This window comes from Gavia stellata, chromosome 3, assembly GCF_030936135.1.
Source record: "Gavia stellata isolate bGavSte3 chromosome 3, bGavSte3.hap2, whole genome shotgun sequence".
In the NCBI taxonomy this organism is placed as follows: domain Eukaryota; kingdom Metazoa; phylum Chordata; class Aves; order Gaviiformes; family Gaviidae; genus Gavia; species Gavia stellata.
The window spans coordinates 91,810,863-91,830,391 of NC_082596.1; the positions used below are offsets into that span (position 1 = coordinate 91,810,863).

At 40.7% G+C, this 19,529-nt stretch overlaps 1 protein-coding gene across 1 annotated transcript in view; it reads left to right on the top strand.

Moving 5' to 3' along the window:
• The window catches only part of MYLK4 (myosin light chain kinase family member 4), a 66,278-nt gene that overhangs the window by 39,771 nt on the left and 6,978 nt on the right, over positions 1 to 19,529 (top strand). Inside the window, exons 3-9 of the mRNA XM_059815660.1 lie at positions 768 to 786; positions 7,324 to 7,358; positions 12,460 to 12,482; positions 14,480 to 14,578; positions 15,428 to 15,521; positions 16,652 to 16,761; positions 17,898 to 18,039. Coding sequence (XP_059671643.1) covers positions 768 to 786; positions 7,324 to 7,358; positions 12,460 to 12,482; positions 14,480 to 14,578; positions 15,428 to 15,521; positions 16,652 to 16,761; positions 17,898 to 18,039 — 522 coding nt within the window. The remainder of the gene's footprint in view (positions 1 to 767; positions 787 to 7,323; positions 7,359 to 12,459; positions 12,483 to 14,479; positions 14,579 to 15,427; positions 15,522 to 16,651; positions 16,762 to 17,897; positions 18,040 to 19,529) is intronic.

The following is a 19,529-nucleotide window of genomic DNA, read 5'->3' on the forward strand; positions in this document are numbered from 1 at the left end:
TTTTACAGGCCCTTTTTGAACATCAGGTTGGACTGGTTTCACTAAAGGAGTTTTAACCAAAGAGAAGTCTTCTTCTTTTGTACCATTACTTCAATGAGAAAAAGATTGCTTATTTTGAGCATCTGAGTTTTGGGCTTCTTTTACTTTTCAAAACATCAGTGAAACATCTGTTGTAAAAGCTCCATTGTAATGAGACCCACAGGTCATGTCTGTAATGCTGTGATCACTACAGTTTGTGGTAGAGCTCTACCTGTCTTGGGGAAATTACATATTCATCTAAACTATTTATAAATATAAACTGAATCTGGATGTTAATGAACTGGCAGCTCCTGGAGGCCAGATCAGGTGCGAGGCTCTCTGTGCTAGAAATGGAGGGTAAGAGAAAGGAGTGGACTGTGTGGGCTTTGCTGGTGAGTTTGTGGGAGCTGGTGGATGTAGTGGAAGGGGCAGGTCAGAGGAGTAGGTCATGCTTCTGGCAGGCCAGAGGGAAGCCGGGATGGCAGAGGCGCAGGTGCCCAATGGAGAATTCAGAGCTACGAAGGGCCTGGATGTGGAGGGTAGGGGGCTCGAACATGATAGAAACAGAGGCAGCCTACTGACAAGCACCCAAAGAGGAGAGGGGTGAGCGAGGTCTCTGTCTTTTTCTGACAGCAGCTCCATTTGTAATCCCCTCACTGATTCATTTTTGTTTAGGCAGACTCTCGGCGATGCTGAGTGGACTTGGTAGGAGCTTGTCTAGCATGAGGGCTTAGGAAAGGCAGCATGAGCATGTCTGGAATCATGCTGGTGATATTACGTTGTTAATATTTTGTTTGTTTTATGAGATAGCATACATATGTTAGCTTGTCATTACCTTCCTCTCTGTGCATTTGATTTATTAGTAAAGAACCATCATAAAATTATCAAGCTATCCTGTGAACAACAGCTGGCTTTAGTAAACACTTAGTCATCTTGGGTTTAAGTAAAAACAGACTTGAATTCAGCCCTGCATTAAGAATGATAGAACATGGTATGATATCCTTCAGCAGAGACTGTTGATCTTGGCTGTCAGTTTAGTAGGAGCCAGTATTTACCAGTGCTCAGGGCAGACTCTCCTCTGACTGAGGCGGTAGGAACAGCATCTCTGAGCAAGTTAGCTCAAAGACTGGTCCATGAGACACTGTGAAGTTGGTTGCATGTGCCTCTGCCTGCCAAGTATTCAAACTGGATTTACAAGTGAGGTTTTAAATTGTTGTGGCAAAAGCAAAAAGAAAAGCAAAGGAATAGCGAAAGAGGGCATGTCACCCTTGCAGAGTTTTACATCTGAAATGTACCACTGATACCTGGTGGCATAGCAATGAGCAAATCTACCTGATTATGCAGAAATCAATCCTTGCTTCTGTAAACACAGTCCTTATCACTGTCTCTAGTCCCCACCTGATGGCTATTTTGAACAATGCTGACCCTGCAGAAGTGCTGGCTGTCAGACAGTAAGACCAACATCTCTTTAATCCTAGGTGGACTCCATATGGCAACACTGAGCAACCCTGCAATCACTTTAGACATACACAGTCCTATTCTGTTTCCTTACAGCTGTGAGCAAGGTGATCCATTCACTACAGCTGATTTGGAAGGACAGTACCTGCTTTTGTGCACTGCTGGAGATAGTCAGATATTTTGGATGATGTGCGTGTTTGTCGTCCACCCTGCCTCAGCTATCAGCAAATGCCACCTCTTAGTTCTAACAGCTGAACTGTCTGACAAATACTTGGCTGTCCCCAGCCTGGTTCTGCAAAATAATCCATTCTTAATTACTAGTAGGTGGTGCAATAGGTGGCCATAGATACATCTGTATAAGGCAGTGGATTGTGTTTACATACTGCTTAATCACCTGTCTTCCCATCCTTCCTCTTTAGAGAGGTGCTGCTTTTTGCTTTATTAATTGCAGGATTGTTTTTTAATTTTTCTTAACTGGCTCGTTTTACAGAACCGGATTACGTAGAGAGCAGTGGAAAAGCTAGAACAACGGGGAGGGAAGAGGGAGAATGGGAGAGAGGTAAAGAGCAACTCGGGTGTGTAATCTCTCTTCTGGTTTCAGCAGCAGCTGGAACAGTTTCCAGATCACAGGCTCCACAGGGACTTTTTGTGCTCTGCAAAATACAGGGATCGCTCTCCTCTGAAGCAAAATTTCTGCTTTCCTACCTTTTACTGCCATCCTGAAATACCTCCACTGCCTCATACAGGAGGTTAGTTTATTTCTGGCTTGGGTTGGAGTTATAATATTGTGTAGCCTGCAGACACTTCATGCTTTGTCAGTGCTGCCAAATGTCTCACGGCCGTTTTCCACAGAGTACAGCGTGACCCTATCACCACATGGCTGAGAGGAGTAGCATGTATTACTTGTCGTTTTAAGTTATTTTCTCACTACTACCACCCAGGGAAATCAGCAGTTCTACAGTAAGGGTCTTTAAAAGTCTTGAGGTTTTCCTCAAATTCACCTTTTTAAGTAGTCCGTGATAATCCTGTTGCGAAATGACTCTTTAACTCCATTTTCAGTCCCATTCCTTCCACTTATAAAGAAAGGGAATAAAATAATACTTCACTTACTTCCTACAAATTAAATAGTTTAGAGATTCTGTACTATTAACCTGTGAATACTCACCTGGAGAGTAAGAAATTCCCTTTTGTTGCCATCGTAAAGCGGTGTTGAACTTTCTGCAGTTGACTGCAGGTTTCTGTTAGTTCAGTCTCCTGCCATTTCTACAGACTTTGCCATAGAACTAATAACTATTAGCAGTTTGAGGCTGTTTCCCACACTAAAAACACCCCAGCAGCCGGAGCTGTGCTTTCTGTTTGAACCCTCTGTCCCTCCCATGCAGGTATTACACTGCAATTGCAACTCACTGTCTGCTTTAGTAGGAGTCTGCAATGAAACTGCTGTTTGCCACGTGTGTTTTAAGATCCATTCAGCCTCAGTCTATAACTATGCTTCTGATTCCTTCATTTTGCCTACAAATACTAACGGGTCCCTTATGCATTATTTAAACTCCCTCCAGATTGGCCGTGTTCTATGAATTTTTCATATTCCAGCCAAATAGGCAGGAATTGTTTAATTTTCTTTTTTTCATCTGTCTGCAAGAGTTTCTGCTGCCCTTGGTGGTTTTGAGGCTAGAGGCTTTCTGCAGAATCTGAGCAGATGGATTGTCCACTGCTTGGGCAAAGCAGCCAGTCAATGCTTTCATCTGCCATTGTACTCTGGAACGTTCTTCCTCCCCTCAGGACTGATGCCTTTACCTAAATATGTTCTTGGTAGATGTATTCCAGTTTTTGAGTGAGTTGTAATATATTAGATTTATAATTCTCTCTCTGACTTTGTCTATAAAACTGGTAAGTTTTCTCCAGACAAGACATTTTCATCTTGTTTTGCCCCATTTTGTCCCTTACTGACAGCCATAGGAGATTTTTCATGCCCTTCCAATTCAGAATGCTGTTTAATTTTGCTTTCATTTAGTCTCTGAAGTTGCTCTCTGCTCTACAATGTTCCCTGGGTAGGATCCTGCCCTGGACACTGTTGTTGTGGTTTTGCTCTCTTTACAACTCTGAGGAACCTGTAGAATCAAAGCAGACACAGCTGATTACTAAATACCTGCACACCACCTTGGATGGCTTATGGGCATGACATTAATGCCTGTGTGTTACAGCGACCGTTTTAGGAATCCATTACAATTCCTTTGCAAAACTAGAAAGACCTTATGATGAAGATGAAGAGATAACTGATAAGTGCAGGAGAGCAAGACAAGGCAGATCATCAGAGAGCAGTCCTGTTAAAGCAGAATCACAGAATCACAGAATCACTAAGGTTCAAAAAGACCTGTAAGATCGAGGTTCCTCGAAGAGGTGAGACAGTGATAGGAGGGATTTGCTCAGGCAAGAGGTCTTCGCCCAGTCCAGTCATCTAAAATCGACCTTTTGTCATCAGATATCCTAGCCATTTAGTCAGTTTTCATGTGAGGACTCCTTTCAGCCCCTATCAGAAGTCAGATACATCTACCAGTAGTAAGGGTACCATGCTTGAATGCCTCCTCCAGTAGGAGAGTGCCATTGCAACTTGATGTGGGGTCACCACCACACTGGCTTTTGATGACCAGGGTAGCCACTCTGGAATGCAATTAATTTGGTGCCATCCTGGCAGCACCCTGCGTTTTGCGCACATGTGCACCAGTGAGGAGGAATGGTGATGGGTGGCTGGGCAGCAACCCCAGCAGAGCCTGGGAGGAGTCCCACCACATTCCATTCACTGGGTGCTGCCTGCATGGTGAGGTAACACCGGAGAAGGTCTGTCTATAAAGAGGAAATAAAGAGATCCCAGGTCTTTCCCCTCCACCCAAACCCCCTTCTTGTTAAATGAAGTGCGTTATTAGGAAATCTGCATTTCTGGAGTCCAATTCAAAGTGAGTCATCAAAGCTGTAGGGAATGATTTCTGAAGTTCATAACCCTTTGGAAATTTCCCAACAGTGTGATTTCCCAAAAGCAGCTTAGGAAGGGCGGTTCAAGAAGTCTGAAGATATTTGCCATTTATATCATTGCATGCTTAGCTTTGATACGTTAGTAGAGCTGCGAAATACTCTCATAACAATGAGGCTACTTAACTGATATTGTAGCAAAAAATTGCCTGAGTAGTTTGACAGATGGGTGGTTTATGCCCGCAGTTAAAAAGATCTGCCACTGATTTAGCTTTTAAGCTGGATTTTTTCCTCCTTTCTCACACTGTGACAATAGTGGAACACATGTTAGAGGATGAGCCCTTTAATGATAATGGGGAAAACATGGAGAATAGCACCTAGAAAAATTTGGGGTTCTGCACGGGTGCATATGAGGCACATGTGCACCTGTGAAGTACATGGGACCCTGTCAGTCATCACACATGTGAGGGCATTGAGCAGTATAGAGAAGGGGCAGATGTGAGGCTGTCCAATATGTTGGTAAGACAAGCAGCCAGAGTCTCCAGTGGTTGTGCTTGCCTGATGTTGCCCCTGATTCGTTCAGGTGAGAAACCCAAAAGTGATAGTAACAGGTCGAGTTGATTTCCCAGATGCAGTGAAAGGACATGTATCAAAGCCAGGTAATGCTGAATGCTCTGGTCTTAGGAGGTGGATTGGTAGCCTCAGATTTGTTGGCCATTATTACAGGCCTCCATGTATTCCAGGGACATTAGAATTATACCAATCAATTGGAGTTAAAAAATCTACCTCCAAAGCTCTTCTTATGCCTGATTCTGACTCTGTTAAATGACAGTGACTAGACCTCAAGGCAAAAGTAAAGATATTTAAAAGCAGCCTGTTACTGTTAGTACAATATGCTGTGTCTTCACCATAGCAGATGGCACGCTTGAGGCCATGGGCTCCATCAGGAGCCTCGTTGCTTGAAAGCCTCTCCTACTCTTCAGTGTAAGACTCCCTGTTGTGAGAACAGCCTGTCAGGAGGAAGCATCCATTTGAAATAGTGCAGCGGGTGGGAAGTCGGAAAATGGAAGTGGGGAATGGACAAAGCTTTGGCTTGACTGATATTCAACTTCTCACCTAGGATGGTGTTATTCCAAGGGATTTTTCAGTATTTAGTATGTGTAGTATGTGTTAGTATGCAGAGGTTGTTACCTCATTACCGATGTATTTTCAAGGCAGCAGGTCACATATAGAAGAAATTCTCTTGTATTTCCTAGTGGGGGAATCACGATTCTCATGGCTCAGTGGTTATTTTTGTGTGTGATTAAAAGGTACTTGTGACTTGAGTTTGGTTTATACAGAAGAATGATTTCTTTATCTAATTCAAGGAGCTCTATAAAGATTATGGAAGAGTCAAAATCTTTGCCTGAAGGTGCCAGCAGTTTGTGTAGTGTAGCAAAAAATAGTGTCACGGAAGCAGATGTACCGCCTGCCAGTAAAAGTAGAATTCCTATGTGTACATTTTATATTATTTATAAGTTTGTATCAGAAATATTCACTGAATACTTTATATTGCTGGGGGGAAAAAGAGTGTGTATTGAAGAGGAACACAAAAGAGAAGGAGGGGATGGATTCTAGCTTTGGGGTGTAGCACAGGAGGCATCATCACACATGCTGTTGCCCCAAGGTCTCTGTCATATGTGATGCATTCTCTCACGTACCAATGTGGAGATACTGGCAATGTCCACAGTACCATGCTCAGGTGGCAACACCCATGGCTGATTTCTGGCTGTTAGTGAAATGAATTCATCGCAAAGCTCAAGTAACTTAATCATGTTGATAAATGGATGGTGATCAGGTCTTAGACAAAACCAGGATATCTTGCCATAATAAAGCTCTGCAAAGTGTCCTAAGAACATGAGAAAGAGACACTAAGACATATGGTTTAGGCATATGCAAAGTTTTGTGTCTTGGTATCAGCTGATTGAAGTTGAGAGTAATGTCTTGACATCAAATGAATGTGATGGGGTGATAAAGGTCCTCTAACTAAAAGGTTGGGGCTGCTTCATGAGGCCATTCATTACAAAAAATTTTGCAGTAGGAAAAAAAAAAATCAAAGAGTTTTATTAGGTGAATAAAAAGAATTTGAAAGTTAGCTAGGAAAACATTCCAAGGGTAGGACTGCTACAGTGTAAAGAAGGAATTTAACTAAGTACAGCTCATTAAAAAGGAGTCAGATGTCTATAAAAAAACATTAATTTCTTGCTGCATTTGAAATTTCTGTTAAAATATATAATACTTATATATATCATTGCTTATTGCTTAATTTCTGCAGGTTTCTAAAGTAAATTTAAGTAATTTCTGAAAGTGTTTTTTTTTCCATTGGTCTATACTGAAGTTTTAGCCTCTGGAGTATCTCGCATTATTCTGTTACTATCACATGGGCTTTTATTCTGTCTCTATTACTTAGGGTCTAGCAATACTCTGTATGAAAGAATATGTTTAATTCTGGAAAATGTATTTTTGAAGACACAATACCAACTTGTGTAGGTACAAACACCTTTTTGCTTTGGTATATTTTGCAGGGTCACAATGCAACCTTTCATATTTAACCTTATGTGGAATTAAAATGAAAACTTCATTGAAAGCTTTTGGATTGTATGAGTAGGGAAAATGACTGTGGTGCCATTAACCTCATTGTGCATATTCGAGTCATTAAAGAAAGGGGAAAAATAAGGTGGAGACATAATTTCTGTTAAGAAATATTGATTCCTATAATTTTAGAAATTACAGACTGGAAAAAGTCAAATGTAACCGAAGTTCAGGGAAAATAATACATAAATAAATAAAATCCCATTAGGGATTAAGTTAACAAGACTCTTAAGAGAGCACTGCTAACAGACTTAAGGAAGAGGAGTGTTATGAAGAGTAGTCAGGTGGGATGGATGTCATTAACAAACCACCATACCTTTCAGATAAGATTTTCAAAAGAGTGTGATGGCCTTGGGTGCTCATGACCTGTGGGCTCTCGGAGCAGCTGGCTTGACTGCCTCGGGGTTGGACACTGTGGGGGTCCATACCCCGGTCTTTGTGCCTCCTGCACTGTGCAGCCAGCCAGGAGGGACGCATTGACTTCCATCAGCTCCAGAGAACATAGCACAATCCCACCCTTTACGGGGAAAAAATAATGAGCTGAAGTTTGTGGTTTTATTGCCAGGTCAAGATTTGACAAGTTGAAGTCACATGTTGCTACAAATAGGAAAACATGGAGAAAACTGGGATGCTCATGTATGGACTACTCATGTGTCTACAAATAGTCCAATATCTAGTCCTTATATTTGTATTTCTTAATTCTAGTGCACTACTGACCCTATATTTATTGCAAATAGCTACATTTCTTGATTCTGAAAGATACCAGTAAATGTTTCATTTGTATTATTTTCTTTTTTTTTCCCTCATTTAAATTAGTATGAGCTCCTCATCTGCTGTTAAAATGTAAGAGATCAGAAATGGTGCTTGAATAAACACTGTAGTAATTCATGTAACACCAGGGCAGTTTCAGGAATTTGGCATCATCCAGTGTTCCACTAGATGGATTTTCAAAAGCTGGCTTCTGTATTTCACACCTGCAAACTACAGCAATATTTAGTAGGAAGAGCTGTATGTCTGCAACTAATTCTGAATGCAGAAGTGAAATCTGGACCCATGCATCAAAGAGCTCCGAAGCCGTTTCTCTGCTTATTTGCTCAGCTGACTGTATTTGATCAGAGCTGATGTCCTCAGTGGTACAGTGAGGTTGACATACTTACAGGAATCCAGTTGCATTACGAATTGCGGTCACATTGCAGAATGAGTAAGTCCGAGGCTTTTCCCTACTTCTTTTAGTGCTTTTCACCATTAAAAAAACCAGAGTGAGCATTGATTGATTCTCTGCGATCCATCTGGAATCATGACATTTATATTTAGGTTCCATGTGAACAAGGCTCCAATTTATATTTCAAGGGTACTTACCTAGTTGTATTTAGGCCTTTTTCATTTTGTAGCTTGCAATTTCCTGGTACCAACTGCATCCCAAATAGTTGTCAGTCTCAGTTCTTATGCTCATATTACAGTTTCTTCGTCCCTTGCAGATCAAGTTTTTCTGAACAAGTCCTGCTGAAATCCTTTCATGCAGTTTCATCCAGATTTTCTCAACTCTTTTTGCTTCTCATGGAGTTTCCTTTCCCTTGATCTCAATGTTTATAGTAGATACACATTGCTTTAATTTCACGCCTATTTTCTAGATAGCCTGATGAAATTAAAACCAAAAAAATAAAGCATGAAAAATGCAGAGGGCTTACCAGAACAAATGGTTAGTAATGGGACTGATTCATGCCCAGAGTATAGTAAGAATAAGCAGTGGGACTGCTTGCATGATTAAGATACTCAAAATTAAGTGCCTGGCCCTGTATATTTTGTTGAAATATCTATTACACTGCTTCAGCTGGTAGCTCAAAGACTGAAAGGAGTTTCTCTGGAAAATATTTGGAGGTGTCTGGATTTTTCACACCCTGTGGATCTATTATGAATAATGATAGTGCCAGTTTCATAGTACTGTGAGAGGAAGAAGGCAGGTAGATAAGGAGCAGTGAGCAACAGCAGACACCGTGGTCTACTGTGATCACCATCCTACTGCAAGTCTAGGAGTGGCCAATGAAAAAACACACTGAGCGAACAGCATAGGAATATGAGTAAATAGCCATAAAGGTAACAGTAATAGCAGAGGTTTTATGAGGAGCTGGCCTGGTATAAAGCACCTCTAGATGTCACTGTAACATTGTAAAATGTGGATAAGAGAATGCTACAAAGCTGACATTATGGTTTATACGTTCTGATTCCTGGTAACTGTTTCGATCAGCCTGTAGTAAATTATTGGATCATTAAAAATGCTGTTACCAGATGTTGATTAACAGCAAAAAACTTTTTGAAATCTGTCTGTAACACTGTTACTGAACATTTTACTACAATATTAAATATTCCTAGCTTTGGTTTAACTAACCTAGTTTTTAACAGCAAAAGCTAGTGAAGGGCAAGAGCTCATTTCTGGATGTTTTTTTCTTCTAGTCTCTGAGGCTCAATCCTGATCTTCTCTGAACTGTGTTTATGCCAACACTGATGTTTATTACAACTGAGATCATTTCTCTTGCTTAACATTGGTACCAATCTGATCAGCTTGGTAGTGATTAAAATAAGGACCACCATTTATAGGAAAAGCATGAGTTAGAGCACAGAGTACTTGGATTTGACCAAAAAAATCAGGCTGCAATTTCATGAGGAACAATACAACATGAATACTGTATACACTAACACATCAATTGCCTTCTCCACAGGTCATCAAAGAGAAGTCACATTTGAATGAGACGGGAACAAAAGAGAAGAAGCCACCAGATTCAACAGGTTAGAATATTTTTCTTCTGATTAGTTTCTAGTTCCTAAGGGTACAACTGCACAGAAATAGCTATTAGTCTCCTGAGCAGCTCCAGTGAAGTTGATTGGGTTACGTGTGCACCCATCAGCATAAGTGAGAATTATCCAAGCGACATCAACCTACTTTTTGCGTGCCTGTGCACATGGTGGCAAACCGCTCAAAAAAGTGCTTAGCATGAGGAGTTTATTAACCTTGACTTGGCTGACAATAAATTTGAGTGAGAAAAATGTTCTCCAGTGCTGTGTCTGAAAGGAAGAGTTTGTGACCCATGATATCCCTGTTTTAAAGAAGTACTCTGTTCTTGCTTAGGAGACATTTACACTGACCTTGAAAGTGGGAGAGGAAAGCAAATGCCTAGTTCAAAATGAAACAGAAGTTATGCTAAGTGTGCAAATTACTTTAATATTGTTACTGACTCTCAGAGAATTACTGACAGATTCTTTGGTAATCTGTTTACTTACAGAGGGGGCCATCCAGAAGAGCCAGTCCTGCTCTCTGGAAGAAGTTGTTAAGCTCAACAAGGAAAATGCTGAGAGGGAAAGTTCTGTTCTGCTTCAAATGCATCCTCCCAAATTTCATACTGAAGGGCCAGAGGAGAAAGTAGAAAGTTTGGCTTTCAAAAGCTGTTACAAATACAGTAGAAGCTCTGTTCAGAAATCCTTCACTACAGAAAAGCAACAAGAAGAAGATGCTGAGGATGATGCTTGTCAAAGGATAACTGGGCAGAAGATAGACAGTGAGTCCCCCGGAGATGGGGAGAGGAAGGAGGAACATCAGGTGTCTGGAGATGAAAGACAAGAGGAGAGGGAGAGTGAAGGGGAGGGAAATGCTGATAAGAGTGAAAAAGAAGCTGAGGAACCACCAGCTCCTTCCCAAAATGAAGATGAGGCAGGACAAAGCCATGATCCAGAGGCACCAGAGGGAAGGTAAGGTCTGAAGCTCAGGCTGCACATTCTTACGAGACACATGCTTTAGAAAAATGTGTAGTTCAAGTTTCAAGTCAAAGTGGCTGGTTAATATAAATATTGCTGAAAATCCAGCCCAATACAAAAGTGTAAAATGAGTTTATCTCTCTGATCTGAGCTCTAAGCTGAACTTGTACCCTTAAAAAAGACAGGCAAACAATCTATCATACATGGTACTAGCAGTGTGCTCTGGTTGTTTGCTTGGGAAATAGGTTAGGAACATGGGAATTATATTAGGCTATTCTTCATCTCTGAGGATGAATTCTCCCATTGTTATGTTTATATACCGCAACATCATATAACCTATGAGCAAAGTAAGGTTAGATTAGGCCATGTACCAATTGGGAATTAAGTTAGTGCAAAATGTAGTAACTTAAGTGATAACATGAAACTGTGAAACTTTCCCCAGGCAATTTTACTGATAAATTTGTTAACTGTAATCTTTTCTTTGCTGCATTGATATATAGCCCTTCAGGGATAAATCAGTTTAAGCATTCAGGAACCTATATGAACAAAGTGAAATCCCAATGCTCTCCCATTGGTTTAAAGGTGAGATTGATAGCCGAATGTTAAATTAGAAGAACTCAAGGGAGGATTTCAGTAATGGAGAAATATTTTGCTGTCATGATTAACTTAGGGGTCATTTTTATTTCTCAAAGTGAATATTAAAACAGTTTATTTTACAGCATGAAGCAAAAATAATCTAATGTTATTTAAATGCGATATATGTATGGGCATTTTTCACCTATGTTTCTAAATTTGCTCTGCTTTAGGTGTACACTGCTCTAATGCCATGTTTTGTCCTTGCAGGTGTAAAGGCTGCGAAAAAGGTACAGGAAATTATAGTTCAGTCACTGAGCAGACCTGCCAATTTGACCATAGTGCTAGCAATAAGAATCGAGTGAATGGTTGAAGGCCTAATCAAAGATGACAACAAAAAGAGCAGGCTGGATGCAGAAAATGCTGATGGCATATGTAAAACTAAAAAAAGCTCTTACAGGAAGTATTCCTAAAGGCAAAACATTTGATTCCACTGGTATCACAGTGACAATCCGAGAGAGACATCCATAGAAGATACTGGTTTCATGATTGTAATTAGTAGGGGGAAAAGGTGTGCATGGTAGCTCTGATGGGAAGCAGTTGTTCATGGGCCACATCCTAAGCTGGTGGGAAATAACACGGTTCTGTTTGCTTCCATATTTTAGGTTTCTGTTCTGGCAGAAATTAGTTGCAAATAATTTGCTTCTGCCACAACTAGTCCACTAACACTATCCTCTTTCCGTTTTAAGAACAGAGCTAAAACTCCAAAGTATAGAGCGGTGGGAGAAATTATATCGTGTGGCAAAATTGGTTGACCTGGGGAAGTGCTGAGAACATGTGTTAACACAGAATCTGCAATGCTCTGGACGTAGCCTATAAAACTAGCTTGCTCATATTCATACCATTGCAATCTGAAGTGAGAACAACTGCAGCCTGTAAAATAAAGAAATACTGATTTTTCTGTGGAAGCCTGACTGATGCTGTTGAACAGTCAGTGAAATGGTGCTCAGGCACTGAACTCTGAAGCAGTGCGTACTAGGGTGAAGCAGAGATTTCTAATATTAGACCTCCAGCTTGAGAATTTCAGTGCCATATCCTGTATGAAATGATGACACATGAGAGGATGGCCTGAAGGATTTGAAGATATGTGTGTGCATGTGCATGCATAGGACTCAGAATGAATTTCTTTGCTTTGGGAATGAGGGGACAGTGGGAAAGGGAAACATTTATTAAATGTTTGTGCTAGGCTCTTGTAGCAGGCAACAGGAGATAGTGTACTAAAACTTTAAACTCTATAACCTGTCGTGAGCTCTGGTAGATTGTTAGGGATGATATTAAGTTTAGAGTGTCTCTCTTGGATCATCTTTGATCTGTAATGGGAGGTCATTCTTGAATAGGGAGAAATCCCCTCTAGTGTGCAGGAAAAGAAAAATAGAGGGTCTGTCACTGGGAAAATCTTGAAGGCTAAAACTTAGGCATAATTTTAAAGAGGCACTCTGGTTTCTTTAAAAGAACACTTCCTTGCCCAAAGTTTGGTAACATTTGGGAGCTGAGCTTTCAGAAAGACATTTTCTTCTATCACTTACATGCTGGGACCTTTGGAGTTTGTGTTGTTAGAGTCAAATTCTGCCTTTAGAGTAGAGACTTTCTTGGCATTTTTTGAGTCTTGGTAACACGCAAAGGCCCATACTTAAGGATGTACAATTCAAACTCTGCAGAATCCCAAGTAGGTGGCAAACTTCCAGAAGCCCCAACTTTTCACAATTCCTTGACCATGAACTAACTTCCTGACCGTGTAAGTTATTAACACTGTCAGAAAAAAAAATCTAGGTACGCAGCTGGTGTCCTGGAAAAGTGGACATTCACTGTGAATAAGGACAATCTACTGCTACATTAAGGACCAAAGTGTTCCTGCCAGCTACATGCTGTCATGGGTTTTTTTTGTTTGTGTTTTTAATCATTTTCACTGCAGTTTTAAAATTGCTCAATAAGCCTCACACAAAAGGGAGCCTGCATTCCAAACCAGAGAGCTCATGTTGAAATGCTGGGGCTCTAGCTCTCCAAACCAGTTGAAGAAGTATTTCTCACCTTGGTCAGCCAAAGGTCACTCTCGGGAATATCAATCAAACGAAAAACAACGTGGGTATGAAATTGAAGTCACAACACCCTGCAAAAAATCCAAAGAGAAATTAGGCATGCAGGGCTGGTCTCCAGCAGGGATTTTGACATTAGGACGGCAGAAAGGTCCAGCATGTGGAGGTCTGGACAGTATTACCGGAGACCTGCATTTGTGCTGAAACTCCATAGCTGCTGCAATGTGGTGTTGGGAACCCATCCCTTCTCTGTGCCCCTCTTTACCTTTTATCTGCCATCTTTTTTTAAGGACAGAAATTCTTCAGAGCAGCATGTGACAGTTACCATGTGTCCTACCACACCGGGTCCTGAGCCATACTGGAAATCCCAGGTGCTACCTGCCAGGGTGAAACTCCCTCATGTGCACAAGCTCTAAATGTGATCTTTAAAGGTGATGACCACACTGCGGAGAATGACAAGTTGTGTCAATCAGTAGAGAAGGGGATTCCTCACTGTGAACAGCAAAAGCTGAGAAATAGCATCTTTGAGCTGGGCCTAGGGGAGAGCTCAGTCTCTCTTCCTACCCCACTGGAGAGTTACAGTACATACTCACCTATTAACAGTTCCTGAGGAAAAAAAAAACAGAGAAACAGAGAAAAAGCTGAATTCCTTCCAAACAAATTGCTGAGGCCCTTTGTGGGCATGAAGCTACTTTGGTTTAGTCTAGTGGTCTTCACTTTGCCTCTTGCTACTGTTGTGCAGAAGATGTTAATAAAAGAGTCCTTATCTTAGTAGTGTAGCTCCCCAGCAACACCCTGTTTTCTGAGCCAGAGCTCCTGGAATAAAATCCTTCTTAAATAACAGCGAAAGACCTATCTATAAAACTTATAGTAGGTGTATTCAGTTCTTAAATGAGCTTGGCTGGGGAAAGGAGGGACTAAAATATGAGATAGACAAGTGCTGCATATGACCACTCATGCTATCTGTTTGTTTTGTCTTTTGTAGATGATAGTCCTACTCCACCAGCACCATTTGATCACCGGATTGTCTCAGCCAAAAGGGTGGGGATCAGCAGTTATTATAATGTCAGCGAGAATGAAATCCTGGGAGGGTAAGTCAGGTGAACCCAATCAACATGGAAAGCAAGGCACAAGTTTACAGCCAAGCACCCCGGGAGGTGAATGGAAGCAACATGCCTCACTAGAGACGAAGTCACGAAAGTCTAAGCTCTAACAGTGCTTTAGAGAGGGATGAAATCAGGAGGCTGATTTTACTGTGTGAGTGAATTTTGGCTTAGGGTTTGGCACCAGCAGACTTGGCTTGTATTTGGTATTGTTCTAGGTCAGCCAGCTGCCCTCAGGCTTTATGATGGGCCTTCTAGGATACTGTAATACTTTACCTCACATTGCAGCCAGCAGGATATAGAGACATGTTGTAGCCTTCTTTCTCTCAGTGGGTCCTATCCCTGAATACACATGTATGTTTTCAGATATATCAGCAGGCTAATCTGACAGGCCATGTAGTTACTTGATCTCTCATGCTGACATTGTTTAGGAGAGAGTGGTATTGTCATTTTTGATGGCAGCATGGTCTTGGGTAAGGCTTTGTTTCATCATGAAATGACAACCCTCCCTTGGAGGAGAATGAGATGGAGAGGGGCTGATTGTGCACATAAGTGAGTTATCCTTACAGTATGTTGACTTCCCCAGGATTAGTCATTGCATTTTATGAGGTGAGTATAGTGATTCATACAAGAGGGATAATATCATCTAGAACAGTGTGTGATTTTCGTGTGCCTAAATGAGTAGCAAGTCTAATGTACACAGCAAAGCAGCAGCAATAGAGCAATTGAAATGGAACCCAGTAGGGAGAGGATAATTTCTGTTGTTTATAACCCAATTTACATTCAGGGCTGACACCAGTACCACTGGATGATTATTTTTTTCTCCTTTTTCCCTAGAGGTCGATTTGGTCAAGTGCACAAATGTGAAGAGAAAGCAACAGGTCTCAAGCTAGCAGCCAAAATTATAAAAGCGAAAGGTCCTAAACAGAAGGTTGGTAGAGTGTGATACCAGTCTTTTGCTCCCCAATGGATCCCACGCTATTCTTCAGCTACACAACAGATCATGGCCAAGTGGCTCACAAGCCATCACACTCACAGGACCTGCTGGATTACCATTGGCTCTAGTTCTATTTCCCTTCTCCTCCAGAACTTCCAGTAACTCATCAAAGTCCTCTTTTTGGGTTTTCTCTTTTTTTTTTTTGTTTCGATCTTAATTTTTCCAACTTTCTTTTCAGCTCTTTGTGTTTCTTTGGCTTTCCTTTTTTGCTTTCTGCTGTTAATTCTATTAGTGTCTTCTTTAATGGTAAAAACATTTGTCAAGCCTGTGACATAGCGTATTCCCTCCCAACCATACTGGAGCCTTTGCTGCAATGACTTGATGTCACTGTGAGGGATGCTGATAACAGGCATGATCTGGGCTCCTGACATCAACATAAATACAGATGAGAAGAATTAGTCTGGCCTGTTTTGCAAACCTCATGGCCGTCTGGGGCTTGCTTTCACAGGAAAGACATGCATGGCATCCTTTGTGTGACAGTGGTGTCATTAATGGCATTCAAGGGTGGGATTTGTCTCAGCTAAATGGGGTTGCTAAGGTACAGCTGTGGCCAAGCTGATCACTAAGAATCCCCTTGCAGTCAATGGAGAGAGGCTGGCACCACCAGAGAATGATTCAGTCCATCCTAAACTGCACATCTAAAATAGTTGGGCTGAATGGAGGTACCAGTCTCTCTCCCCTGACTGAAAAGGGAGATTTTGAGGACCGTCCTGGACTTTTCTTACACAGCTTGATTTTGTATACCTACAGCTGGTTGAATCAAGTCCTATTCTGCTTCTCTTTTTTTCTTTACATCCCTGTGAACCCACCACTTGTCCATGTGGGCTCTCCCCTTCCTTTTCTCCACAAAGAGCTTATTTCTGAAGCAGTCCCCCACTCAAGCTCTGTGTTCAGTCTAGTAGCTCCTATAGCCTTGACATCTCCTACTGCAGGAGCAATCAAAGGAAAACCTTGGCACGAGTGAAAACATGAAGTGAATGTAGATGTCTGCTTCGAACTATGTCATGTTTCATGTAGCTTCTTAGAGAAAAGGCTTGTATAACAATACTCATGACTCTTTACAGGATGAAGTGAAGAATGAAATCAATGTCATGAACCAGCTGAATCACGTGAACCTCATCCAGCTGTATGATGCCTTTGAATCAAAAAATGACATTGTACTAGTCATGGAATAGTAAGTGTGTTCTTTTCTTTCCCTTTCTGCCTTTACGACTTTTGCTAGAATTGTCCATTTCTTTCTTACTTTCTCCTGAAATTAGAAATAGAGCTTCTTACAGGTGGAAAGAACATATGAAAGATGTTCTCAGGAACAAAAAAACCCCGGAATTTAAGAGAAAAGTTTTCCCGTGCAGCCATTTGTGCATTTTTTTCAGTGATGTGCCACATTCCTGGTGCTGTAAAGCCACTGCTCCATTTGAAGATAGAGCTGCGTTACATATCTTCTCTTTAATTTCAAATTTTAATTTGTGTCAGCTGAGAAACAAACCTCTCAGAATGTCTCCAATTCTGTGAGGCAAATGAGAAGACATCTTACACTGAAGAGGAGCCAGCTGTAGGTGTTGTGCCTAATCCTTATACTGGGTGCCTGAATGGATAAACCTGTTTTTTTGTGCTGGGTTATCAGACTAATTAGGCACAAAATAGCTGCCTTAAAGTCAAGTTAAGCAGACATTGTCTTAAGGAAGCCAAAAAGGGCATAACTAAAACATTGAAAGGCATAGCAGAAGGTTCAAAGTTACGTGAGTTTGGCTATTCTGGACATTCTCAGATAACCCTCTGAATTTGGTCTACATGATTAGCATATCACAAAAGGTAAATGTCTGTGTAGCTATGAATGGGTAAGCTGGAGGCATTCTGAAATGTGGTGAGAAATCAAGAACTCATTTTTGTTCACTTTAGATAGTTTCAAATTGAAATTTTGGATCACATCCCTCTTAAACCCTGAGGGAGGAGACCGTGGATTTGAATGCAGATTCTTCAGCATGTTGTCTTGGTTTTCCATGTGACTTTGTTAATTTCACTGGTACAAAATGATGATTCAAGGTGGTGTATATTTCAAATTTCAAGACTTCAATACTTATCAATGGATGGGAGACTGGACTCTCAGACCTTGAAAAAGTTCAGGTCAGTATGCATCAGAACCCAGTTCTTAGAAAGTTCAGATCAAAGTACAAGCTCATATTGTAAACCTACCTTACTCAACTTGACGGTGAATGATTAAAATAGTCAATAGCATAAATTCTGTATTACTCTAACTGCATGGGATTGAATTTCGCCTTGGTCACCACTTTATTGTCTTTCTCTCGTTAGTGTGGAAGGAGGAGAGTTATTTGACCGAATTATTGATGAAAACTGCAATTTGACAGAGATGGATACTATCTTGTTCATAAAACAGATCTGCGAGGGAATTCAGTACATGCACCAAATGTACATTCTTCATTTGGATCTCAAGGTAGAGATGTATGTTTTGTGCAATGACAGCTGTGGAAATTCTTATTCTTAATGGTAGGCCATACAGCTTAGCAGATTCCATGGCAGAAACAACAAAGGTTCTTATTCTGCTTTCCTTAGACTAATGTGTATTTACTTTAACCATATTGAGATCAGTTAAACTACTACAGGAGTAAGTAAATTAGATGAGAATTGTGGATGTATGTCATCAAGCCTCATAGTGCTTGAATTTTCCACAGACTGATTTTGCAGAAAGCCAGCAGCTGACTACAAATATCTTGCTATTTTCAATTTTGGTATTTAGATTTCAAGATATTGTGCAAATATTATTTAATTCAACTGGACAAGATCCCTGTTTTACACGTTAGCCATGGGGTAGCAATTAGCCCCATTTTTAACCATGCAGAAAACAAAGCATGAGTGAGTGGAACTAAATTCAAAGGTCATTCAGGATCAGTGGAAACCCTGCACATCTTTGAGGACTACACTACACTGTCATGGTCATGAAAAGGCATCAATAGATAGCCAGCTTAAGGTAAAATACATTAAAATGTACTTGCTAAAATGAAAGAAATAAAAATAGTCAGTGGCTGATGTAAAAAATACAGTACATCTATGTTGGGTTGGGCAATAGCTGCTAGTGCAGCTGAAAGCCCGGAGAAGGGTGGCAGATTCTCTACCACGTACTTGCTTAGTTATCGGAACTATTCAACTATATACACAAAAAGTCCCCTTACTTCTTTTTAGAAACAAATCCACCAATTGCACATTCATACTCTGGTTGGCTGCTAAAGGTTAACTGTCAGCCCTTAGAAAACATTTGTTGAAAAGGTATTTTTCATTAGACTGTACATTTGAGCTGGCTCTTTTTCCCTTAACCCAAGTTTTTATCAAATAATAGACTTGTTTCTTACCTCAGTTTAGTGCAGGAATAAAACAGGATGATGTCTTTAGTTTTATGACTGGCTTTAAAGCTTCCTCGTGATCCCTGAGCTTTGCAACAAATCAAAAAGAAACAAAAAGTGCACAAGACAGTTTTCTCTTTGGTGAGATTTTTATTACAGCTGCTGTTTTTAGCTTGTAATAACTGAGTTAATATAGTACATCTTTAATGTTGTTAGTGTATATATTATTGCAGTGATTAAGCAAATGAGCAGAGGCTTGTTGGGACCTGCTTCAGCTCCTAATCAATGACCAGACTCACTTCTGTCTTTCTTTATAAACATCCAGTTACCCAGAAACCTGTCAAGTAGAAGATTGCATGGTTCTTTGGGACACATTAATTATGTTCTTGGAGATGGCACAGTTTTAATATGAGGTCAAACTGCTGACAAAAAGATACATATACAGTCCAAGAAATTCTTCCCAGAGACCTCTTTTCATGTGCTTGCCAGCTATGGCTTCTCCCTTCTGTTTTGCTTGTTCATAGATTGCTGTCAGTAACAAATGAGTTTAGGGAAGAAAGCTCAAAATTGAAAGAAAATCACCCTG